The following is a 27,667-nucleotide window of genomic DNA, read 5'->3' as shown; positions in this document are numbered from 1 at the left end:
CGTAATTCCCAGCCGCACATTTGCTTTTATTTAGTTGTCAAAAGAAAAAATAGGCAGGTAGTTTATTTTCTCATAATTTCTCATTTTCTCTTTTTTTTTGCAACTTTCGTCAATCAAATTAAATTTCTGAATACTTTAAGCCAACAAACTGGAAGTAATAACATAGACACATTAAAAAGGACATCGAAACAAAAATAAATATATGTAGGCTACACTATTCCATCAGCCCTACACGAGTTATTTAATGAGAGTAAGGCTTAAGCTGAATAGGATGCAAAGTGAGTAGCAAGATATTAGTGAGCGATTAGAGAGGGTAGCGAGATTAAATATTAAGAAACGTCAATGCAACTATTTGGAGTATTCTCTTGTTCATGGCTAATCTTTGAGTGGCTAATCTTTGTTTTATCAAATTTGTATAAATTATTGTTATATTGCCAGACTAACCAAGAGACGAATATTTAGTATGGCTGAAAGTGATTTTGTCACTCCTATCAAGCCTGTGAAAAGAAAATGGCCATCCAGAGACTCTACCAATGTTTCGGTATCCACTCCTTTGAACAAGGAACCAAAGACTTTGACAATTCCACCATCACCGTTTTTGAAACAACTTGGCTATGGCACTGGAATTAATGTATATTTGATGCAGCAACCTGCTACACCTAGTGGCAGGGTAAAATCTCCATGGGCTGTTAAGAAACTGAGCTCTTTGGTGAACAAGAGCCCAAATGGACTTAAAACGTAAGTTTTTTGAGCTGTAGGCCTACTATCATATATTGAAGCGGATCACAACTGCTGGAATGAACCAATAGTAATTGCAGTTGTAATTAGTTTTGTTTGTAAAAAACGATTTCATGATCCTTCGAAATGGAAAGTACTGCAGAGAAGCATCTTTATATTGTAAGAACAGTGTTGTCAGGAAACTATCTAATATTATTTATAACCTAGTCACCTACATGTGCCAATTTGAACTGACCGTAACTGATGTATTTTACTGAGCTGTAGCTAAATCAAGTTTGTATTTGACATGAAATCAGTTACAAACTGATTTGATTAGACATCTAACAAATCGAATTGATCATTTGCCTGCTGCACACTAATTAATGATTTTGAAATAATTGACACTATTATGTGCAAAAATGTATATAGGAAGCAAAAAAAGAAACTCTTCAAGATAAGGCTGATTACCTTATGGTAACCTCGAAATTCCTCAAGGTTACCATAAGTTCTTTCTTTTCAGCCGCTGATTGAACAATGATGTTGTAAAGTGTACATGCAAGTGATTGTAATATGTAGATGACCATTAAAGTAAATTTCTAACTTTCTATTAATATGTAAGTTGGGTATATTACATGCATCTTTCTATCAATAGATAAGTTGGGTATATTACATGCATTTTTATGTGAGAACAACACTAGGTAAAACATAAGATATTGAAACTAACCAAACCTATGCCATTGAAAATTTATTGCATTCTCCGATTCATAGAGAGAATATTCCAAACTCATTTTATCACTCACTTATGGCCATTGCATTTCACAAAAACAAGTTTGAAAAATTGATCTAGCACTTGAGAATTTCACCTTGGACACGTTATGATTCTGCTTTACTAAAAACGTTTTCACTTTGAGCAGTCACTACAGAATAAACAATACACCAAAAACAAGCTTAGCTAGCATTTGTTTTATTTTACTTGTCAGAGTTATATAATATATATATATATATAATGTGATTCTACATGTTGATGCGATGCATTAATTCTAAAATCAATATAAAAGTAATAATCATTTGCAGGTTTTAATTATATATATATGATGATTCCGTTCTGATTAGTTTCACCAGTAGTATCATATCAAGGAACTGTAATTAGTTAACCACAAAATTGGCATATAGAAATGTGCAACCTAACAAAAGCTAAAAACATCCAATGGTTAAATGCAGATACGTAATTTTTGTACCGTTAATGTCTGCCATTGATTTTCATCGTCAGAATTTCAATATCAGAATCATTACCAGAACTGTTTTAACTGCAATTACACAATAGCTAATTTGCTTTGGATAACGTACGCATACACATTTGTTTCAAATATTCGAAGCATCACTGATTTGATTGCGGCTATGGTATTTTGCAAATAGTTTGCCTTGGGAAACTGCTATTAATGATATATTCGTATATGAACAGGTATGAGACACGGCTAGCATATGAAGCAAACATATTAAAAGGCCTTGACCACCCTAACATAGTAGGGTACAGGGATGCAGTAAGGTGGGTACCAGTTTTCCCTAACATGCTAACATTCCTGAATGCGCTTACCCTACTACTATATGTGAAAGTTTGTATAAATAAGTGTATGTTAGACCCAGATACTACTTCTTGTTACTATTGTTCTGTTGATAATGTAATCAGCCTGTAGCTGAGGGTGTCTTGTGCTCATTCTGGGTAATATATTAGCTGACTAAACAGCTATAGTAACCATGGTTGTAATTGTATGTAGCGGCTGCCATTCTTGCGTGATTCTTTTGGGCACTTCCTCATTTTACTAGAGTAGGTGGGCTAGGAAATAGTCACCACACTCGCTGAATGTCTAAGGGAGAGTATTTTGGTTCTTAATTCCTTATCAAGCAAAGATTCTTGGCTCTGTTGCAGAGGTGATGATGGCAGATTATGTCTCTGCATGGAAAGTGGTGAGAAATCACTCAATCAACTAATTGAATTACGACAAGAGGAAGGAGAGCCATTTCCTCCTAACAAAATTCATAAAGTAGGTCTGGTCAATTGTACTGGTCATTGACTCGGTTTTAGAAGCTTGTAAACAATATTATCACTCTAACCAATATATGTTCAATCAGACAGCGGCGTAGTAAGATAACCCTTTCTAAAGTTTTCTCCGTATGACATGATTGTACATCTTGGAACAAATAATCTTTTATGAGTACGTTGTATTTTATTTAAGTAAACCAATATCTCAGAGCAGTAATGATAAAAACTAAAGGTTATATATAGCTATAAAACTATTTGATATAACAAATCTGTTTTATAACATTATGTGAAAATCAAATGAAAAAAATATTAAATTATATGTTAAGGAACTAAATTAATTGAGTGATAATAGTCATTAAAAGAGGTGTTTGTTGTTACCCTGGAATCATGATGAAGGAAGTGCAAGTACGGCAATATGTATGCTCTTAGGTGATAACTCTGTTGCAATATTTGTTTTATTGAAACAAAAATATTTGTCGAAACTCATATGTAGGAGCAAATATAAGTACTCAATATGTTCTGTTGATTTGTTCACCAGCTTGAACGTTTAATAATGAAAATTTTTTATAATTATATATAATATTAATCTACCAAAATAAATGCATTTCATAACATAAAATTTTGGTGCAAAAAATCAAGTAATAGTAAAAGAGGTGTATTTTTGTTACTCTGTTGGAGAAATTCACAATCGTAAATTAGATTTGACTTACGCACTAAGTTGATTTTAGAGCTGCAGTATCCTGTTTATTATCTGTTGTTGAGATGTTGAACTACTTGTTATCTCTACTTAGTATTGCTTCTTTTTGTAGAAGCAAATGTTATACGAGGAGTTGTCTTCTTGTTACCATTTAACCATACAACCCTTAAAAATGATTTTTTGTTCTCTAACGTTTAAAAAAAATGGAGGAACTGTTTTTTTATATTATTATGCAAAGTCCAAGTTGTACCACAGCGTAATATTGATGAGAGCTTTTTGATGTACACTTAGTTTATAGTGATGGCCAACCGTCATATATTTTCTTAACGTTTTACAAGGTTGACAGGAGTGTTTCGGTAATAGCCTCGAGTGTTCATCAGTGAAAAACCACCTTCATTGTTTGCACACATGAGCTCCTTTTTGGAGAATCAAATTTAACTATCAATTTTACCTGTTTATCACTGACGTTTTATTGTTGGTCAGTGATTATCATTAATATTATCATGCTACACTCAAATTGAACGGACAGCCATAGCTGACATTTGGTGGATGGAGGTCAAAAGTGAAACCACCGAGGGACATGATCATGCATGTTCAACTTTGTGAAGCTTTGAGTCACATGAGCCAGAAAGTGTTAACTCAATAGCTCTTACTTCGCAGTTGTCTCTGCACGAGTCCACTCATTTTCTTTATTCTTTTTATGATCATTACGTTGCGCAACATAAAAGTACTAAGACCGAACATCATACCCATCACTGAGTAAAACTTTTGTGGAGGAGAAAACTCTCTACATGCATTCTCGAAGGGGCCCTGCAATGTCGGTTTGTCTACTATCATCTCTACTACAGGTTGTGTATGCAGCCAGTTCAGCTCTAGACTACCTCCATAACAACAAAAAACTACTTCACGGTGATATCAAGAGCCACAATATTCTTGTAAAGGGAGATTTTGCAGAGGTCAGTGGTATTTTTCAAGTCGCAAGTGATATACAGTAGACGCTCCTATAACATAAATTCAGCATATTGAAAATAGTTTATGTGAAGTTTTTGCTCCGTACCACGTAAACGTTCCATATAACATAAAGTGTCAGTTTGGTGGAAGTTCTTAAATTCGATTTGAATAGCGAGAATCGTGTGTTCGCCTTACAAATATCGCTTTTTCTTCCGTTGCACTTGGGAGTGTAAATGACGTGTGGGGTTACCTTATCTCTATTATATGCTAGTACCCTGGTATTCTTGCTCGCCATGATAGATCGACAGGCGTGTTGACAAAGCATGGAGAATGAATAGCTGCACAATTAATCAGAAATACTTAAAGGCGATCTATTGGTGCAGGTGTTAGGGTCACGAGTTGTAGTCTTGCTAAAAGTTAATTTTTGTCCGAATCTCAAAATCTGGTGATGGATAGACAGATGGACTGATGCCGCACTTAGTATAGCAAAAATACATTTTTCTTTTGTCTTGTTTTAGACTTGAGGAAATTTTTTGTTATTCTTTCTTTGAAGAATGAACATGGTGGTCTAGAAGAAAGATTGGACAAATTAGATGTGAATTGACATTGAAAGTGTGCACTCCTCATGACCTTTTTTGTTGTAATCATAGACCACAAACTGTGTGAAAATGATTAAAAAAATGAGAAAGTTGCCGATACAAACTAATACTACATTTACTGTACAATCATTAAATGGAAACATTAAGTCTAGTTTTTCCTTTTTGAAGGGCTAAAGAGGTGAGTTTGGGACGATCTTACAACACATTAATCAATTTACATGTGTTTTACAATTCATATAACATAAAATCCCTATTATGGAAATGTTCCTGAAACGGATTATTTACGTTGTAGGCGCATCTACTGTACTAACTAATATATAGCAGTTAGTATGTAGCAAATAACTAGTGTTATCGGTGTATGTAATATAATATCTATATGCAGATAAAGCTTTGTGATTTCGGAGTTTGTATGAAACTGAAGGAAGATCTGCAGGGCCTGGCTGATGACTCTGATGAATATGTTGGTACCTCGGCTTATACCAGCTCTGAGGTTCTTAGTGGAGGTACTCATATCATATTTTCACACTTGTCATCATTGGGCTAACAAGAATGAAAAAATATTGTATGTCTACAATAAAGTAAACCAGAAATATATATTTACTATTCTAAGAGCTGTGTCTTTCGAATTTGGCAACTTGCTCCCACTTGATGCTTCATGTTATATGGAATTTCTTATGTAATATGAAGCAAAAACTTTACATGAATTCTTTATGTCAAGTGAAATTTACATCATAAGATGTTTACGTTATTTAAGCATCTACTGTAGTACCGCTATGGCACAAGTATGCTAAGATTAAAAAGTTTTCCACGACACTCATAACTGTTTCCCCAAAGTGCGATGATTTTGCGGGTGTCACTTCTTCAAGTTGGAGGAGAATCCTTTTAGTAGAAATTGATCACGGTATAGTTTGGAGGTGGAAATGCTGAGATTAAAAGGTCAAATATCAGACACTGAGCTAATATTGTGGATATGCTGATATATGCATTATGATTAATGTAACCAAGGAGCTATGCGCCTAGCTTCTAGTTTAGGCAATATTAAGAGAACATTGTTGTTGGATATTCAGACTATTGGACAGGCTTGTCTAGACATGAGGGTATTCTGACTTGGAATTTATTCGAAACTTTTCCATAAGGTTTGTCAACCTTAGTCCAGTGTGTCATTTTTTATGTCTAAAAAGCGTGTGCGTGTGTTTTATCTCATCAATTAGTAGAAATATAACATTAAGCAAAAATGAAGATATATTTACAATATTGATTAAATGAAAAAAATTAAAAGCCTAATTCCTTCATATTAAGGAATTATTATGATGAGCCCTAAATGCAGTAGCACTGCAGCTAGTCAAGGCGCTTGGTTCACAGAAATTGGCATATTTTGACTGGTCAGTCTAAATATTTTGTATATTTCATCAAAATTCAACTAGTAGGTCTTGATTAAGGCTTAACAAGTGGCTCCTCACGTTTCTTTTAAGGCTAGTAAATGCTGAAATTTTTGCCAAAGCATTTTGGAAGACTGTTCCATTGTGATGGAACTCTGTATTCAATTGTTTTTTGACCGGAAGTGGTATAAAATATTGATAATGGTAGATTGGTTTTCAAAAATCTAGTATTATAGGGAGAGTTTTTTAACTTTATAATCACTTGAATAAAATTCTGAATGCGCCATCAAAAGAATTTTATCCTGGTAAAGTTTATCAACAGGCATAACAAAAAAGTTTAACTAACAGCCAGTGAGATGAAGTCGGCGGTGGTTCATCAATAATTATGCGCATTAGATGCTTTTGTGGTATTAATAGTTTTTTGAAACAAAAAAATGGAGCATTTTCCTATGACTCCAGGTAGCAGCTAATTTTAGAGTCCATAAATGTGTTGTATATTAGTTTCATAATATTTCTGGGTAAAATTTTAGAAGATTTCCTTATCAGGCTCAACATGGATCTTATCTGCTTATTTAGCTATTTAACGTATGCAAGTTAATAATTAGGAAAAAAGTCTTGTTATTACGTTGTTGAGGCAACAGAATTGTAGTCTTAGTCCTGGATTTCAACTTTCCTTCCTTTTGGATTAATTTGCCCCAACTTCTATAGTTTTTACCATTCCTGTGTAATTTTTATTTGGTTCTTTATCTTTGCTTATGAAACTGCAATGTTTTGAGAAACTTCAAAAGTAGTATGTTGGAGGTTATTTCTGGTGTAGATTCATGTATTTGTTAAAAGTTTACATCGAATGCGTGTTTGAGAAGTCATACACTGAATGGTCACTGTACAGTCATACCTCAACATACGAGTGTCCCAATATACCAGAAATTTGGGATATGAGGAAAATTTTGAACAAGTTTTCACTTCTACTTACAAGGTAAATTTGAGGTACAGTAGATGCCCTTATAAAGTAAACCTCCTTTGATGTAGATTTTACATAATGTAAAGAATTTATGTAAAGTTTTGGCTTCATATTACGCACGAAATTCCATATAACTTAAAGTGTTAATGCATTGAATGGATTTGGATAAATTGATATCATGAGATGATCACTGTGCATGAATTCCTTGTATGCTACACTCAATAGTTTCTGTTCTTTGTTTTAGCCATGGTTGTTATTTTCCAGTGTTTTACACTTGTGTGTCACCACTCTGAGGTATGAATGTTGGTGTTACGCTACATGTTAGTATCCCTCATGAAATGGGCATAATTCTTGCTTCAGTTTTAAAAGTAATGATGATGAAAAGCTATCATAGTATCAATTGGCGTATGAAATTCCTTGATTAACTGCATCTTTATTTCTTGCGTAGGGCTCATCACCGACAAGGCTGATATCTACTCTCTTGGTTGCGTTATCTATGAGATGCTCTCTCTTACGATGCCTCACATGCCACACATGCTGGATGACAGCGAGCTGTCATTCGACGAATCAGCTTTCAGGTAAGTTAGTGTTTCACATCAGCGATTGCAGGTTTTGGGAGGGAATTCATTAAATGTCCGCTGAACGATCATCTATATTCTATATATATATTTCTTAAAAGTTGGTCACATGTATATATGTGTGTAGTTCCAGCTATAGCTATTAAAGTCACAGGGTGATTGCGTAATGGCACGGAGAGGGTAGCTCTTATTAGTACGCTTACTCAAATTATCCATTGGAGATGTGCCACGCTAATAGCAAGTAGCAGGCAACTTTCATTACCTCTCATTGTTTATAAGTTGATTTTTACTACCCTGGCAAAGCCGGGTAGCACAGCTAGTTTAAAGGTTGACTTGCAACAAAATTCACATTACAGTTATTTGGTATCAAAAGATTCACCATATCTTATTCTGCTGCGTTGTAGGTGCATAATATGTGGAAAGGTGATTCCAAGCTCTTAAAAGCTCAAAAAGTTAATCGCCGCCATCACCAAACCGCCGTACATTGGAATCAATTTATTTCTCTGATGTAGACAAATGATTTGGTTATTGTTTTGACACGTGATGCTTTCACGTGAATTGAAAGGCCAATAAAAGGCTCAATATAAAACTTCTCGTAGCACTAGTTTATGACAAACACTTCGGGGTTTTACTGAAAAGCCTGTATAAAATATAGATGCTCGCTACTTTTCAGTTTTGTTTCAGCTTGGTCTAATTGTCTAGCCGTAATCTGATCATATGACCCATACTTCCTGCCAAACAGTACGACTAATTTCTGCGACATTTTTCGACCATCACAGGTGGCCAACAGGCTCGTCATGTTTGTCATAGAACGATATGCACTCCTTTGAGCTTAGGTTAAAAAATTAAACGAATTTTTACAGTAGGTTTTGGGATATCAGGGCTCAAAATGACAGCATTACAATGATGATGAAGGACAATAGACATGGTTTTATTGAATGTGTGACGTATGTTTGTGAAAATATTTCGACGAATAAGGCTGCATGAAAGTGTAAACAGAAGCCATCTTGTTCGATTGCGTCCCATTTGAGCCGTTTTGGAAAGGGATTCTAATCTACAGCGTTTTCGTGATTAAAGATGTGGTTGCGTCAAATTTGATTTGATGTTAAAAGAAAGCAATTTTTTATGTCTATCAGTTGATATGTTGTTTGTTGTGTTAGCCGATCTCATTGTCAAGATATTTGAAGATTAAAATCAAAAATAGATGATTGCGTTAAAAACGCTCAGGCCAAAAAAACTGCCCAGACTTGCCCAAAATGATGTAACGAGTGATACAACCTGTCTTTATCTCTCGTATTCACATCGGCTATTGCAATAAAAGCCTAGTCCTATGTGGCTCTATTGTCATAAATTTTGTTTTGCTAATGTTGGCTAGAATAAAATTTTTAATCTAGCTACAGATACATTATTATGAATGTCTCAAACGCCTCAAATAAGGGAAATTAAAAACTTGTCATATTAGCTTCATCTAAATGCTGTGTAAACATCTGAGTACCGATTACGATTCTGCCGGTCTACGATTCTGCCGGTCTACGGTAATTACAGTGGTGTGCATAAACTTGGAATCACATTGTTTTGTTCACTCTATATCGAATGGATTTTCCATTTGCTTTCTATTTTCCCGCTAATTATGATGCCATGCCAGATATTATACATCAATCTGATCAGCAGAAGATGTGCTTTCAAACAATGCATTGATTGATTTAACACAATCATTTCTGAGTGATTTATAATAATCCTATTAAACAGATTAGCAATTTTATCTCGACCGATTAGCAAGATCTCGACGGTGTCAGATGGTGATCAAGAACAAGGGCTGGCCAATAAAATACTAATGCTCAGCTCAAGACACCTTACCAGTCCTTCTGAAGACCAACAATAACCCAACGGCCCTTTTCAGGGCCACCAATTTGTATAAAAGAGTTTGTTTGTATCCTATTTTATCAATTTTCATTAACAACATTCATAGCCTGCAATAAGTCTGCCTTTCGGTAGATCCACCCCCAGCGATAAAAATCTGAGAATATTTTCGAATATTTGGCATCATCTTGTTCTTCAGAATTTTCCCTTTCAAATGATATATATATTGATGGGGTTGAGGCACTTAACTCCAAAGAATTTCTTAGACAACAGCATATGAACATACATATTTGAAGATTTAACTGGTGATTCCAAGTTTATGCACACCACTGTAGGTTGCCGAGTTAACTTATTTCATCGCGGACTTTGTATCAGCTAAGTTTTCAGTTACTACTCACACCGGAAACTAGCTACTAAACAAAATAAGCACACCGCCATCTTTGGAAATAATATGTTGAATATATGGCGAAACCAACTGCATCCCAAAAAGTCATGTATAGTCAACGTTATCTAGTCATTATCATCTAGTATCATTATCAATTTGTAGAAAAAATTTGCTGGTCACATTCGATTGGTTAATTCAAGTACAAAACAAATGGTTTTATGAGTTGACCGAAATAGTGAACGGAAAACGTCAATTTCGTTGAAATAGATTAACCCACCTATTCTGGCAAAGGATTACTAAAGCCATTCTCGCACCTGGTTGGCGGTTTGTGGACTCACCCGTTTTCACTTAGTAGGGTGGAGCATAAAGTTTTTTGAACTTAATATTTAGTCCGTTGGAATTGAGTCGAGCTATGCAAAAGTACCTGCCAATACAACTCATTACACTTCATAAATCCATATATCAGACAAAATTTCAGCACAGAAGGCAACAGGGCTATGATGTATTCAATATGTTCTGCAAATTGTTTTGCATTGTCTTCAACAATATTATTTTATTATATACTTTTACAAGCCAAAGAATTTCCGTCGCAGCACAAAGTTTTTATTAAACCATCTATCCAAGTCGTGGCCATTTACATAGTTTCATCTCATATAATAAGACAAATTAATCTACTGCAGCAAACTCAAACAAAACATATTATGGTTTGTGCAGGACCCGTTCGTGTCTCTCTTTCCCATTTATGGCAGTTTCCAGACCGACACGACTGCTTCGCTAGTGAACCACATGAACATCCTGTAACAATAAAACAAAAATGTCATTCGTATATACGTCGTTTTAACGCTGATGGCTTTCTACTGATGGCTTTCAATTTGAGAGTTAGAAGTAGTATAGTGAGAGCAGATCTACACATTTATGCACTTAAAGTTGGATTTTGGGTACATTTTAGCCCGAGAACCTCGGAGAATGGTGTTGTCTGATGGAAAGTTTGGGGGGGTAGGTGTGTGAGTGTTGGGAGCTAAGGTTATGAAGTTTGAGAGGAATTGTGGGAAGGATGCGGTGCTGGTCGAGAGGAATTGTGGGAAGGATGAGGTGAAGAGGGCGATGGTTTCGGGTTTCGATGGGTTTGGGGTTCGGGTGTCGACGAGTTGAGCGATCGATCGTCGAATGGTTGGGGTTGGGTTGGCGACCGGTGGGGTGAACGGTGTTATGTCGTTTCGGTTGAATGAACGCTGATGTTGGACGAGTTCGGGCGTGTCTATTCGTGGAATCGATTAACTGTCCATTCACTATTTATAAGTTAAGAGTTTTATATATATGAACATTATATCATTGAGAAGTTCAACTAGAAGGAATATAAAATTATGGAAACTATTCATAAGGATAATTCTAAAGTTTACAATTCTTGTGAAGAAGAAAAAGATGAAACAGATGGATTAGTTGAAGAGGCTGTATTATTACATAATCATTTTGATAACATCACTAAATCTACATCAAAACCGCTTCGACAAAGTTTGCTTCAATTTTTTGGAGTGGTTTTAATATTAATTGCAATAACTGTAGCTTCATCTTTGATTGAATATTTTTTTATTCGGATTACAGGAGAAAAGATGAATGCTACTGTGAACTATGTAGAAGTATTTTTTCAAAATCTTGTGAATAATGAAAGTATGATTTTTGAAACATCTCCTCATCATTATAATTAGTTTAAATGAAAACTTCAAATGTTAGTAATTATCAAAACATGGAGAAAGACGGACTACAATCAATTGATGTGAGGTTACATTCTCCTTTCACATCTATGATAACAGGACCAACAGGATCAGGAAAAACTCAACTCGTTAAACGGTTGATTGAACAATCTCAATTAATATCTACTCCTCCTCCTCCAATCGAAATTATATATTGCTATGGAATATGGCAGGAAGCTTTTGAGGATATGAAAGGGGTGGAATTTCATGAAGGATTGAAAGATCCGAGTACTTTTCCCAAAGATGGAGAAAATAGATGGATGATCATTGATGATCTAATGGAGGAATTATCATCAAATATCAAGATGGCTAACAATTTGTATACTCGAGAAAGTCACCATCTAAATATTAGTATTTTTACTATTACACAAAACTTATTCTTTGGTAAACTTAGAACAATTTCGCTGAATAGTCACTATTTTTTTATAGGAAAAAACCCCAGGGATTCTACATCAATCACATTTTTAGGAAAACAAGTTTTTCCTGGACAAGTTAAATATTTTCAGGAATCCTACCGAGATGCAACATCTTCACCATATTCCTTCATGAGACTGGACCTCCGACAAGAAACCGATGATACAATGAGAATTATGGGAAATTTCCCTCCTGTTGACTCTACGCCTATGATTATTTATAAGCCTAATTAAGCAAACGATTTTGATTTGTATTCCATAATTAAATAAAACAAGTATATATTCCAAGTTCTCTTTAAATATTCATCATACCACTTCTGTATCTTCCTCTGAGTGATTACTATAACATCACTAAAATTATCACATAGATATGGCTGAAACAAAAAGAATTCAACGAAATTTACTAACTTTATTATCTCTAGTTGGAGATTCTATTTCTTCTCAACAATCGATTATTAAAAATGCTAAAACGGATTTAATTTTAGCAATTATTGATTGTGTGAAATTACTCATTAAAAGAAAAGAACGACTAACTGATGCTCAGTATAAAGCTTTGAGTCGACAAAGTAAAAACATCGCTCGACTGATTAGTCCTAGAACATCGAATTTGGAAAAGAAACAACTTTTGCAAAAAGGAGGGTTTTTATCGGCTTTACTAGGTCCGATCGCGGGTGCTATACTCCCAGGATTAGTTGAACCATTGCTCGGAGGATTGTTTAAAACACGAAGAAGAAAATAATTAAGTTATCATGGATAATTCTCCACTTTCTAAGAGAATGAAAAAAAACAGAGTAATTCTGCAAATACTGAACAGTCTTACCGATGAACTTGCAAGTTCTGCTTTACCTCATATGAAAGAAGAAGTAATTAGAACATTACTTGAAATTGTTAAAAATATTATATATGGGAATGTACCTTTAACGAAAAATCAATACCATTCTCTGAGTCAACATAAAAAGGAGTTGATGAATATTATCGATGAAAACAAACCTCTTAAATATAAACGAAAGATTTTGCAAAACGGAAAAGGATTATTGAAACGGATTATAAAGCCATCCCTCAACTTGTATTAATCATTCAGCAGGAAGATGAGCTTTCCTAAGTATACAAAAAAATTTTTTTTGGTTTCTGAAGACGAGTACAAAAGGAACCAATTTAAAAGTCAACAGGATTCAAAAATTATCAATGATGGCTATAGTTCATCACTTCGTTTCAATCCATTAGAAAATCCAAGAGTAAGTAAGGTTAAGAAGACCAGAGATAGGATGCGTCAAATTAATAACGATAACACTATTTCAGACTATAACAAAGTTAATTTGTATGCAGCTGAACTTCAAAAATTTTTAGATGAAATGAATTCAATTCGGAGTTATCCAATTCAACAGTCTCCGACTATTCGAAATCCGATTTCAATGATGTCACAAACACCTTCAGCTCCACAAAATTCAAAAGAAACTCTAAAGAAAGATACACCTGAATTACCCGAAGATAATTCGTCTCAAGACTCTACAGTTTTAAAAGAATCGCCAAAAAAAGAAGACACATTATTACCACCGAAGTTAAACGAAGAAGAACCATCGTCAAATTCTTCTAGATCTTATTCCATTTCTTCAATAGTTGAAGACTTCGGTTCGATTCAGGATCGAACTAAAGCGAAAAATCTTCTGGAAAAATTGAAAAAGTCTGGAAATTATGATTCTTTAACCGGGAAAATAACAGGATCTACAGGAGAGATTAAACCTGAGAACTTACGAAATCTTCTTGAAAGAAAGATTCGAGTTAAAGATAGTTCAATTGTATCTTCTCCCTTTTCTCCAAATTCATTTGAGAAACAATATAACTTATTTGAAAAAATTATCAAGGAGCCGAACTCGAATTTATCAAATAAATCAAAATCCAATTCGAATAGATCGTCTTCACGAAAACCTTATGTAGGAACAAGAGGAAAATGGACGACTTACTAAATGAATTCTATTATACCCCGGATCTACCATCTTCATTAGGTGGAGCACGAAAACTGAATGAAGCACTTCGGAGAAAAGAAAGCGAACAAGAAGTTAGAGATTGGTTAAGTGGTGAAGATGCTTATACGTTACACAAACAAATAAAAACGAAATTTAGAAGAAGACCTACAATTGTTGCAGGAGTTGGTGAACAATTACAGGCTGATTTAATGGATGTTAGATCTCATCGAGCTGAAAATGATGGAATTACATTTTTACTTACAATGATTGATGTTTTTTCAAGAAAAGCATGGGTAGAGCCTCTTGTTAACAAATCAGGTATATTGGTAGCAAAAGCCTTAAAAAAAGTATTGGATGGAACTAATTATAGAGTTTTTCAAACAGACAAAGGAAAAGAGTTTAATAATCGAGATGTCAAAAAAGTTTTGAAAGAAAATAAAGTAAAATGGTTTACATCTGAGAATGAGACAATTAAAGCTTCCATCATAGAACGATTCAACAAAACATTACGGGTGAAGATGTATAGATTCATGACATATTCGGATGATCGTAGATATATTGATGTTTTACCACAAATGGTAAAAGCATATAACAATACTATTCACACAACATTAGGAATAAAACCGAATGATGTAAATTATGAAAATCAAGAAAGAATCTGGAATAGGATTTATGAAAATGGAGAATATAGTTCTGACAGTACTCCCAAATTCAATATTGATGATTACGTTCGTATTAGTAAAGCTAGAACAGTTTTCGAAAGAGGTTTCACAATAAATTGGACAGTTGAAGTTTTTCAAATTACAGAAGTGCTTGATTTTGAAAGACCGATTATCTATAAATTACGTGATTTAGCAAACGAACCGGTTGATGGAACTTTTTATGAAGATGAACTACAGAAAGTAAAAAAACCCGTATTTTTTCGAATTGAGAAAATTCTCAAATCTCGGAAACGAGGAAGAACAAAGGAAATACTCGTTAAATGGATGGGATATCCTGATTCATTCAATAGCTGGGTCAATGAAAGAGATTTTGTTAAATAAAAGAGGATGATAAGGAATTGAACTTCATTGAAAGAATTGAAAATGTCGGAGTTCGTAACTCTTCCTTCTGATGCTAGTTTTAGTGACTTTCCTAAAAATACTAATTCAAACTTTACAGTTAGACTAGCCAGATATGTAGATTTTACAAAAGGACAATGGGAAGTTGCTCTAAAAGATATATCGTTTTTAAATAATTGGCCAAATGTAGTAGAAGGAATAATAAGCATCACAAAAGCGGAACTTAATGGGAGATTTCGTCGTTTTGACATAAAAATTGGAAATGGAAGATACGAAGATATAGATGAAGTAATTCAACGAACTCATGATGTTCTAAAACCCTTCAATCTCCATCCAACTATAGAATTCGAATACGACAAAATATCCAACAAATCTATGTTGTATGTAAGAGATTCGAGTGTTCAGGTTTCGTTTTCACAAGATTTCGCAAATATCTTAGGATTAGATCCGAAGATAACTTATAATGTGGGAAAACACGGAAACATCACATCTCCGGATATCAACTATGGATTTACATCATTATACGTATATTCATCAATTGTAAGTAACAGACTCGTTGGAGATGCAAATGTACGATTGCTACGAGTTGTCCCAGTAAGTGGAAAGAAGTTCTCTCGAGTTTATACAGAATTCAGTCAAGCGCATTACGTTGAAGTGGATAAAATTTCTACTGATGTGATAGAGACCCTTATAACAAGTGATGATGGAGAAAAAGTACCATTTGATGGAGGGAAGGTTATACTAACGGTTCATTTCAGAAAGAAACAATGAATTCCATATTAATTCCATATACTCCAGAAGACTCAAAAAACTTTTACATTCAATATTACACGTCTAATCAATCAGGAAATGGCGGATTGACACCATATAAAGGAAAGAGAGTGATGGGAAATGGACGACTATCAGGAATATTTAAAAAATTAGCAAAAGCTGTTGCGCCTCTAGCAAAAAAAACGGCTATCTCATTAGGGAAAAAAGGGTTAGATGCTGCATCCAATTATCTTAATAACATGGTAGAGAGACCAAAAGAAGAAGAAGAAGAAACAGATGAAGTAGTAATTCCAAGAGTTAGAAAACCTGGGAAAAGAAAATTAAATAACCGTAGCAAACCTGCAAAGCGACGGAGAAAAGCCACTCCAAATATTTTTTTAAATTTGAAAATGCTTTATATATTATTATCTCAATATTTTTTAGTTCATTTCATTGACATACATCAGTAGTGAAAGATGAGTTCTGGAGAGATTGGTTCAACAGGTTTAAAAATATCGGGTTCTCCTTTTACGATAAACGAAAGTTTGGGTATATTTGATGTTCCAGGCACACATAGTTCGGTGGAGCGCGGATATTATAGTGAATTAGCTCCGTCACGTCTCAGTGAATATGGGCCAATTGAAATTGAAATACCTGGAGATGTAGATCACTATATCGATTTAAGTAATTCATATTTGCAAATCGAAGGAAAAGTAGTCAAGGACGATGGTTCCAATTTAAACAATACTGCTGCTAATGTAAATGTTGTACCAGGGGATGCGTTTTTTCATTCGCTAATCAAAACAGCAACATTCAAAATTAATGGATCTGTTGTTGAACATTCAAGTGATTATCCTATGAGATCGTTCATAGAAACCCTTCTCAATAATAGCAGAGAAGCAAAACAATACCAATTAAAAGCAGAAGGATGGTTTCAAGATGATAATCTTGCAAAAGATGGTGCGGAATTCGATAATAGTGCGGCTACAGCAAGAAAGAATCTTATTAGAGGTTCAAACTCATTTGAGTTTTTTGGACGACTCCATCTTAGCATTTTTCAACAGGAAAGATATCTCATTCCAGGATTGAATTGTAAATTAGAACTAGACCGAAGTAAACCAAGTTATTGTTTGATGGCAGCAACAGCTACTCCTGGAGGAGGGGGAAAAGTAAAGTTGACGAAATGTGTACTTCATCTTCGAAAATTAAAAATCAACCAAACAATTCAGCTTTTACATAACGAAAAACTACTTAATGGTGTTAATGCAAAGTATCCTCTTTCTCGGGTATACACCAGATCTTATAATGTGAATACTGGATTAACCCATACTCAAATAAAAATTGCTGATAACACACTTAGACCAAATTTAATACTTGTTTCACTTTCATCACACGATGGAGAAAATGGATCATACAATCGTAATCCTTTCAAATTTGGTCATTACGATGTGAGTCATGTAGAACTACAAATTGATGGACTACCTTTTGGAAAACGATATACTCCAAATTTTGTAAATAGAATGTATACTCGACCATATGTACAACTTCTAAATGCAATGGGAAAAGATCTTTCTTCTGAAGGAAGTGGAATTGGACTTAGTGAATATGAAACTGGACTTGCAATATACGCTTTCGATTTGACAGGAGATCTCTCATCCGAAGGATTTCATTTAATGAGACATGTTTCACTAACAATCGATATCGGTTTTCGGGTTGCAACACCAGAAAATGTCTATCTTAATACATATATACAAAAAGATGGAATGATGGAAATCGCTTCTGACTTTAGTGTTCGACTCAGTGGTGGAAGCATATTCTAAGGATGAATACAGCAAATATTTTCGATGTTCTTTCCCAAGATCACATGACTAATAATCATTTTTTTGCTGTCTGTGCAAGAAATTAATTTATAGAACAATTTTTATCGAATGAAGGAATATATATTTTTAACACATACTATTCTTATCAACCAGGAGAACACTGGATAGGAGTTATTCGAACAAAATCCGAAATTAATTATTTCGATTCAACAGGACGAGATCCTTCAACATATCCAGATGTCGCTCAAATCTTAAAACTTTCTGGAATAAAGTTAATTAAATGGAATGATGTTCTACTCCAAGGTTTTCTTTCAACAACATGTGGAGATTACTGTCTTCTCTTTGCAATATTTTGGAGCAGAGGATGTTCAATAGAAGATTTTCTAACAGTTATGCTAAAAATTTCTGAAAAAGATACACGAGATCATGTAGTTCGAAAAACTATACTAGATAGATATGATTGGAATGGAAAAATTAGTAAAAGTCTTAATAACGAAGAAAATGAAGGTATTGACAATGTACATATTCAAGGAACTTCCCAAATTGTTAAATTACTAGAAGAACTGACATAAAAATTTTTTCTATATTTTACAATTGAATATACATATATACTTTATATCGAAATAAACTTGGTAAAAAATACAACCGAATGTTATTTACTTTTTTTGTTGAATATGTGTGTAGTTAATGCTGTAGAACGTATATTATGAATAACGAACAATAGTACATGTGAATAAGGAATACAATACAAGAGCATTAGAAAAACGTGTAACGCATCCTCGAGGATAAAAACAGAACTGCGTGCGCATGCACTAACCGGAAACGGCAAAGCCAATGATTCAATAACGTAACATTTTTGATATAAGTTTTATATATTGATATACTCACGCTGAGTTGGAGTTATCCTCAAAATAATCCACATATTAATCCATGTATGCCTCTTTACTAGTTCATCATCTTCATCTATTTACTGGTCGAGAGGCTGTTATGGAATGGTTAAGCCAAACCAAACAGGAGAATTCCATAGGTAAACCTAGGAAAACAATCAGGTCGAATGCCAAGGCGCTTGTCCACACAACAGCCCCTGAAAACAGCGACACTCAACGAACTTAATCGCGAGTAGCCGACTAACCGAATTCTAGCTGAAGCATACAAGCCTTATGGTATCAACGCTCGATCGACCCAAATTCTCAAATATAAGTAGGCATCAAGAGATGGTTAATGAGGCAGAATATTCCATCAGATCATGCAATGCTTATATAGTGAATTGAAGAATGATGGGTGTGTCCAAAGGAATTAATGAGGCGAAAATAGCAAACAGATTTTCGCGAAATTGAATTTCGCGAAAGTTGACTATATAATATATATGATGTGAAATTTCGCGAAATCCAATTTCGCGAAAGTCACTTTCGCGAAATTCAATTTCGCGAAAGTTGACTATATAATATATGATGTGAAATTTCGCGAAATCCAATTTCGCGAAATTCACTTTTCGCGAAATTGAATTTCGCGAAAGTTGACTATATAATATATATGATGTGAAATTTCGCGAAATCCATTTTCGCGAAATTCACTTTCGCGAAATTCAATTTCGCGAAAGTTGACTATATAATATATATGATGTGAAATTTCGCGAAATCCAATTTCGCGAAATTCACTTTCGCGAAATTCAATTTCGCGAAAGTTGACTATATAATATATATGATGTGAAATTTCGCGAAATCCAATTTCGCGAAATTCACTTTTCGCGAAATTCAATTTCGCGAAAGTTGACTATATAATATATATAATGTGAAATTTCGCGAAATCCAATTTCGCGAAAGTTGACTATATAATATATATGTGTAATTTCGCGAAATTCATTTTCGCGAAATTGTAAGCATAGAGAAATGTTTTGTAATCTATTTATAAATTTTCATTAAACTCACTCAAGCGTTTTACAGATGCTCAACTTTATAAAAGCAATCGAGAACAAATCATTATTATCATAACACTCTTCATAAGCTAACAGAATTCTGAGAAGGGTAAAATGTCAGAAGGGAAATGTACAGATAGTTGTGTTCAAATTTGGGCTACACCATGGGAATATTGTACACACGGACTACTTTCCTGTACATGTGGACATGTATATGATGGATTAGCACAATGTGTACATTGGTAAGTACATTTTGAAATTTTAAATTCTAAAGTTTTATATGAATATATAATTATTCATTTTATATACATCATCTTTTCTCAATTTTCAATGGATTTTCAAAAAATTATACAGGTATCAAGAAGATGGTGAGGAAAGTGATGAAAAAAACATCTCGAAAGAAACAAACTCTCAAAATAGTGAAACGGAGTTGCAATTGGATTTACCATTGGATTATCCTATAGACAGATTACCTTCCTGCACATGTGGACAAGACGTATACGATGGCTTAGCTCAATGTATATTTTGGTAAGTAGATTTTGAGAATTTTAAAACCAAAGATATATAGTTATCCATTTATTTCATCCTTTCTCATTCTTCAATGTTTTATATATTTAAACAGTGATGATGCAAAACAAAAAGAAGATGATGAGAAAAGCGAGTCAAGCAGCACATACTTCTTTCTCGATAAGAAAGAATTACAATATTCTGAAGTGACAAGCTCTTCATCTCCACAGAAAACTGACAATTAGTATTTATAAAAAAGATTTTTTTTTTTTTGAATGAATATATATGCAAATCAATAGAACCTTTAGAAATAAAATCTTCATCTCCAAAGATGGAGAATTTATATTTTATTGTATATTTTAAGATACTATTATTAAAATAAAATCAATACAATATTCACATATCATTTTCATTGTGGAATAAAAATTTAGGAAAGCATGAAAATTAGATTACAACTTTAGCAGCAGCATGTGATTATGATAAAAAATTTCGACATCCTGTAATTTGTCTACAGAAAAACTTTCATTTCCATAGCCTCTTTCTTTATTACTTGGAGGGGTATTAGTTATATTTCCCTTAAGATTTTCAGATGATGGAAGAGTTGTGATTCCACTTGCTAGAATGATGGTAGCGAGTGTAGTTGTGGTGGTAGTAGGAATTGTACTAGCGAGTGTAGTTGTGGTGGTGGTAGGAATTCTGGATGTATGTGTAGTTCTGATGGTGGATCGAGTAGTGGAAGAATTAATTGGAGCTGTAAATCTACCATTATTTTCTTCGAATTGTGGATGATAACAAACAAACTTAATAGGCATTGATCTCCATCCACAAAAGTTTGAACGAGCTGAGTTGCCTACACAATATCTCGCTGATCGTGAAGATGGATAAGCCCATTGAACAAGTCGTTCAGTAATTCCCAACCTTTGAATAATTTCATAACTAGCTATACCATAAGTACAATCCGAGGGGTTATGTTCAAATTGAATTAAATTTCGTAAAAATTCACCGTTAACCGGAAAAAATCCAAAACTAATAAATAGTATTGGAGAAATTTGAATTATATCATCTAGTTTTCTATAAAGACTCTTCATGTCTTCTCAAAAGAAATTTTTCATAATGAATAATTCATTCGACTTTCCCCTTTTTTATTACTCATCTTTAAAGAGTTTTATAACGAAGGGAGACTTAACCGATTCCACGAATAGACACGCCCGAACTCGTCCAACATCAGCGTTCATTCAACCGAAACGACATAACACCGTTCACCCCACCGGTCGCCAACCCAACCCCAACCATTCGACGATCGATCTCTCAACTCGTCGACACCCGAACCCCAAACCCATCGCATCGAAACCCGAAACCATCGCCCTCTTCACCTCATCCTTCCCACAATTCCTCTCGACCAGCACCGCATCCTTCCCACAATTCCTCTCAAACTTCATAACCTTAGCTCCCAACACTCACACACCTACCCCCCCCCCCAAACTTTCCATCAGACAACACCATTCTCCGAGGTTCTCGGGCTAAAATGTACCCAAAATCCAACTTTAAGTGCATAAATGTGTAGATCTGCTCTCACTATACTACTGTTAGATAGATTGCGAGTGTAATTTTCAAAATGAATAAATGTTTAACAAAAGCATAAATACGCAAAGCCAACAATTCGAAGCTTTGTTTCTGAGAGTTGAAGATGAGCATTGATCAATCGATTTTTCTCACTTTCTACAAGGGAGAAATGAACATGAATTCTAATCTTAAATTTAATTTACTAGCTCAAATTGCAAAGGAAAATTTTCAGCAAATGTTATAGCTAGATGAAACGATAAAAAGTTGTGAAACGATGATTCGTGATAGCAAAAGGTTATAACTTTACTTATTAGTAGATGCATTCATGAGTAATAAAATTATTAGCGTTAGTTTAGAATATATGCAAAGGATACTCATAGTTAAAGAATAGAGAAAGCATAATATTATTATGCTTTATTAGTTATCTTGAGATGTTGACTGATTTTCTAAAATAAGAATCAAGGAGATTGACCTACTAGAAGCTGAGATATAGCCAGCCAAACACAGGTCTACTTAATAACGAATCAGAGGAAAACCCTTCGAAAATCCTGGAAATTGTGACGTATAAAATCGACTTATTGGTCATATGCCGGAGTTGTGCACCCTTACCGCCGTTACGTATAATGATTGTTTTAGGCTACGAGATGTGAAACGCCTCTCGCGATAGTAAAGAATTTACAGACTAGCTCTGGTTTCTCAGGAAAATCAAGCAAACATTGTGTGGTAAAGGCATTTGCCCACAACCCCTCGCCATGATTTTTCAAAACAGAAGAGCAGATTTTGACTATTGTGCTTCAAATTTTAACTCGATCTCCACGGATATGCTCCGAAGATCCTCTGTTCAACGAACGGCGCGTGTATAGTCTATATGCGACATCCGCGATTTGCAGTTTGTTTAGAATAAGAAATGGGAATGTGAATTTTTGTTCATTCATCATTTTTCTACTGTGTACCTACGGCAGCATTCAGTTGATTTTCATGATTATCATCGTCACTATTAACAGACTGTAAGTTCACTACAGCCATAATTTTAAAAAGAATAACTTGACCGTGCTGCTGTTGCTGTAAGAAAAGAAAACGATAACTTTTGATTTGATTTTTCTATTTATCTATTATCTTATCTATGATTATTTTTTATGATTAATATAATAATCATAATGCATATTATGCAAAATAATAATATAACTGCGTATAGAATAAATGATGTAACTAATATAATTTGTAGAAAATTTCAAATGATAACCGAGATTCAAGATTGATTTAATTGATTCCATTTATTAGCTATAGTTAAAAAAATCTGAACAGCGCTAAAGATGAGTCTGAATAGGGAAGCTAAATGGGAGAACAACAAAACTGAGCTGAACTAGCAAGATGGCGAAATGTTGCGAAATAATAGATGCGTGTAATTATTTTATGCTAAAACTAATCTACGCGTCAGAGGGACTGGTTCGGAATTCTCAGAGCAATGATTGTTAGGCCCAATTTGATTGTTCTATACTTTCAGGGATTAAACCAATTAAAACGCCGTGATTGTTATAGGAGAGCGCATTAATTGGCTTAATTGACCAATGGCACACAAGTCGATTTCATACTTCATATAGTGATGATTACCAAAACATGTTTTTTGGTAGACCTGTGTTTGGCTGGCTATATCTCAGCTTCTGATCAGTCAATCTCCTTGATTCTGTTTTTAGAACATCAGTCAACACCTCAAGATAAATATTAAATAATAAAGCATAATAATATTATGCTTTCTCTATTCTTTAAAGATAACTTTACCTCTATTCTCCTATCTTCCTCTGCAGCATAACGCTGTTGACTCCTGTCAGCTGTAACCATAACCGGTCTGCCCCAATCTTTAATCACCTGACACTCAGAAAACTTAGTCACCTTCGCATTGTTACAATTCTGTTGTTCGTCAATAAAACGTGTCAGTGCAGTAATTCAGTAAATTAACGATGTCAATTAAATATCGATGTCTATGCGCGTAGCTAGTAGAATCTAATACTAGTCAATGCGCGTGACTAACTAGTAATATAGTAAGATCCCTAATAACCAGAATCTTCAAAATCACAGACAACCCATTTTACGAGCGATAATATTTAATATGACCTATATAAAAATTTCGTGCTAATGATTGGCTAATAAAGAGATTTTATATTTATCACTAGTTACGTCACGAATGAAGCACCCGCACGAATCTGAGCTTTTTAAAAGATGGCCTCATTCAAACGCGTATATCTCTGGACAGGGTTAGTCTACAAACACAAAAATGACATCAAATTGTAGCTGATGTTTTAGCCTTTTATTGGTCTTAATTTCATTCAATTAACCTTTTTGACGCAACCACACCTTTAACTGTTCGTTTTTGAGCTTTTAAGAGCTTGTAATCACATTTCCATATATTTTGCACTTACGACACAGCAGAGTGAGACATGATGAATCTTTTGATAACAAATAACTGTAATGTGAATTTTGTTGCAAGTCAACCTTTAAGTATATTTCGGTAGCTGTGTGGTGAATATGTCACTAATGCATCGCTCGCTACTAGTTGGTGACAACTGTTTTATGGTCTAACTTGCCCTTAATTGTCCAGTTGTCTGTATGTTGGTAGATTTTAACAGTTGCTTATTTAAGGAGGCCTAATAATTGATACCAAGGGTTGCGAAGAATCTCAAATAGAAGGCTTTAGTTTGTGAAATATTCCATGATGTTTATGAAATTCCAAAATTTTATAGGTTTGCTTACTTTAAGTGTTGCATCATTGATACAGCATGACACAATGAATGATAGTGAAATTCACACATGGCCTTTAATGTAATTTAACTAAATCATTGTCAGTAGTAAAGCAGTCAACCAATGGTTATTCATTGTGACTAATGGCTATTCATCATATGACTAGTAGCTATTCATCACATGACTAATAGCTATTCATCATGTGACTAATAGCTATTCATCACATGACTAATAGCTATTCATCACATGACTAATAGCTATTCATCATGTGACTAATAGCTATTCATCACATGACTTATAGCTATTCATCATGTAACTAATAGCTATTCATCATGTGAGTAATAGCTATTCATCATGTGAGTAATAGCTATTCATCACATGACTAATAGCTATTCATCATGTGACTAATAGCTATTCATCATGTGACTAATAGCTATTCATCATGTGACTAATAGCTATTCATCATGTGACTAATAGCTATTCATCATGTGACTAATAGCTATTCATCACATGACTAATAGCTATTCATCATGTTACTAATAGCTATTCATCATATGACTAATAGCTATTCATCATGTGACTAATAGCTATTCATCATGTGACTAATAGCTATTCATCACATGATTAATAGCTATTCATCATGTGAGTAATAGCTATTCATCATATGACTAATAGCTATTCATCATATGACTAATAGCTATTCATCATATGACTAATAGCTATTCATCATGTGACTAATAGCTATTCATCATGTAACTAATAGCTATTCATCATGTGAGTAATAGCTATTCATCATGTGAGTAATAGCTATTCATCACATGACTAATAGCTATTCATCATGTGACTAATAGCTATTCATCACATGACTAATAGCTATTCATCATGTGACTAATAGCTATTCATCACATGACTAATAGCAGTCATGATGAAGCTATAATAATTCAGTCACATGATGAAGCTATTCATCATGTGACTAATAGCTATTCATCATGTGACTAATAGCTATTCATCATATGAGTAATAGCTATTCATCACATGACTAATAGCTATTCATCATTTGACTAATAGCTATTCATCATATGACTAATAGCTATTCATCATGTGACTAATAGCTATTCATCACATGACTAATAGCAGTCATGATGAAGCTATAATAATTCAGTCACATGATGAAGCTATTCATCATATGACTAATAGCTATTCATCATGTGACTAATAGCTATTCATCATATGAGTAATAGCTATTCATCACATGACTAATAGCTATTCATCATTTGACTAATAGCTATTCATCATGTGACTAATAGCTATTCATCATGTGACTAATAGCTATTCATCATGTGAGTAATAGCTATTCATCACATGACTAATAGCTATTCATCATATGACTAATAGCTATTCATCATGTGACTAATAGCTATTCATCATGTGAGTAATAGCTTTTCATCATGTGACTAATAGCTATTCATCATATGACTAATAGCTATTCATCATATGACTAATAGCTATTCATCATATGACTAATAGCTATTCATCATATGACTAATAGCTATTCATCATATGACTAATAGCTATTCATCATGTGAGTAATAGCTACTCATCATGTGAGTAATAGCTATTCATCACATGACTAATAGCTATTCATTATGTGACTAGTAGATATTCATCATGTGACTAATAGATACTAGTCATATGAGTAATAGCTATTCATCACATGTCTAATAGCTATTCATCATATGACTCATAGATACTAGTCATATGAGTAATAGCTACTAGTCATATGATGAATAGCCACTAGTCACGTGACTGGTGGCTATTCCCCACGTGACTAGTGGCTATTCCTCACAAAAAAAACAAGTATTTTATGTTTATTTGTGTATGCCATTACCTCAATCCTTAATTCTCCAGATTCTATGGCCATAATGCTCGTATTCTTTGTGACGCCATTGTTGAAATGCTCAGGCTTTTAAGTGCCACCAAATTGCAAATTCTTGTTAGGTATTATCTCTTGAAAGCATATTTAGTTTGTAAGCATCCAATTATTAGCATTTTTGGCAGCCAAAGTTTTTTTATAGCGAAGCCCTAGGAACTGTTCCTGCCTTACCTGACATGTCTTATGACAAGTTGCTACACCCCTACATCGCTCTCATGATGATATGCTGCCGAGAGGATGCGGAGAGAAGACCAGCTGCACGTGAAATCTGCGAAACACTACAACAACTCGTTGAGAAACCAGGATTACTTGAGTAGTGTTAGTGTTAAAGGTGACCTCGAAAACTACAGCCAGTTACCAGTGTCAGTCATACTGTACATCCTCATGAGACTTACTATACATTAGTGCATTTCTTACACCTTTCACACTTACCATGCTCAGTTTGTATAGCTAGCAGCTCTCTTACACCTTTCACACTTGCCATGCTCAGTTTGTATAGCTAGCAGCTCTCATTCGTATGCTTCATATAAGTTGAGATACTTTTTAAATAACATTTGTACAAATAGCATCATTTTTTCCAAATAATCTAACAAGTTATGTTTTTTATAAATATTATTAGGATTCATAAAAAGTGTGTAGAGAGATAATATATGTACATAAAAACCATGTGGATTATTTTTGGTTTGCAATGTGAATAAACTAGTTATAATATTCCACTCTAGTGATGTCATCGAAATGAGTGCATTTTTCTATAGTGACATTGTAGGCAGCTGCAGGCCAGTGCATGTTACAAACAGCTGAGGACAATCATGTCTAAGCTTCACTTTACGCCCGATGATATTTGTCACCATGACAACATTTCTGTAAAGGAGACGCCATCAGGCGCCTTTGAATTGGCCTATCACGGAGCAAGGGGAACAACTGTGAAGACCAAAGTAAAGACTGCAGAATGTTTTGATACCTCCAACAAGTTGGATTCAGGAACGCTAAGTGATGGTGACCGCGCCGCTTTACAGGCTGCCGGAAATCGAAAAAAGGAAAGAGTTCTCAAGGAAAGGAGTGACAAAATAAGAGTAGTGGACAACA

The 27,667-nt window shown here is 34.3% G+C and overlaps 1 protein-coding gene across 2 annotated transcripts; it reads left to right on the top strand.

Annotated features, from left to right (window-relative positions):
* LOC137387767 (lymphokine-activated killer T-cell-originated protein kinase-like) lies at positions 1-27,465 on the top strand. 2 transcript variants are annotated; one of them, XM_068074277.1, is made up of 9 exons: positions 1-57; positions 439-738; positions 2,180-2,263; positions 2,645-2,759; positions 4,304-4,411; positions 5,388-5,508; positions 7,794-7,923; positions 26,724-26,912; positions 27,348-27,465. In XM_068074277.1, exons 2-8 carry the CDS (start codon positions 464-466, stop codon positions 26,896-26,898), a joined length of 1,008 nt encoding a protein of 335 aa, XP_067930378.1. In that variant the 5' UTR covers positions 1-57; positions 439-463; the 3' UTR covers positions 26,899-26,912; positions 27,348-27,465. The 2 variants fall into 2 exon arrangements, with proteins under 2 accessions (XP_067930378.1, XP_067930377.1); XM_068074276.1 differs by lacking the exon at positions 27,348-27,465 and having other exon boundaries at positions 26,724-27,022.
* Positions 27,466-27,667: the final 202 nt, after the last annotated feature.

Source organism: Watersipora subatra, chromosome 2, assembly GCF_963576615.1.
Source record: "Watersipora subatra chromosome 2, tzWatSuba1.1, whole genome shotgun sequence".
NCBI lineage: Eukaryota > Metazoa > Bryozoa > Gymnolaemata > Cheilostomatida > Watersiporidae > Watersipora > Watersipora subatra.
The sequence above is the reverse complement of the archived record's forward strand: the minus strand, read 5'-3'. Positions and strand labels throughout refer to the sequence as shown.

Bases quoted from the DNA above. Each gene is read 5' to 3' on its own strand.
- LOC137387767 (XM_068074277.1), top strand. From the start codon at position 464: ATGGCTGAAAGTGATTTTGTCACTCCTATCAAGCCTGTGAAAAGAAAA. The intron at 4,412-5,387 runs GTCAGTGGTATT...ATCTATATGCAG, and splicing joins TAAAGGGAGATTTTGCAGAG to ATAAAGCTTTGTGATTTCGG. The intron at 7,924-26,723 runs GTAAGTTAGTGT...GTTTTTTTATAG, and splicing joins TTCGACGAATCAGCTTTCAG to CGAAGCCCTAGGAACTGTTC.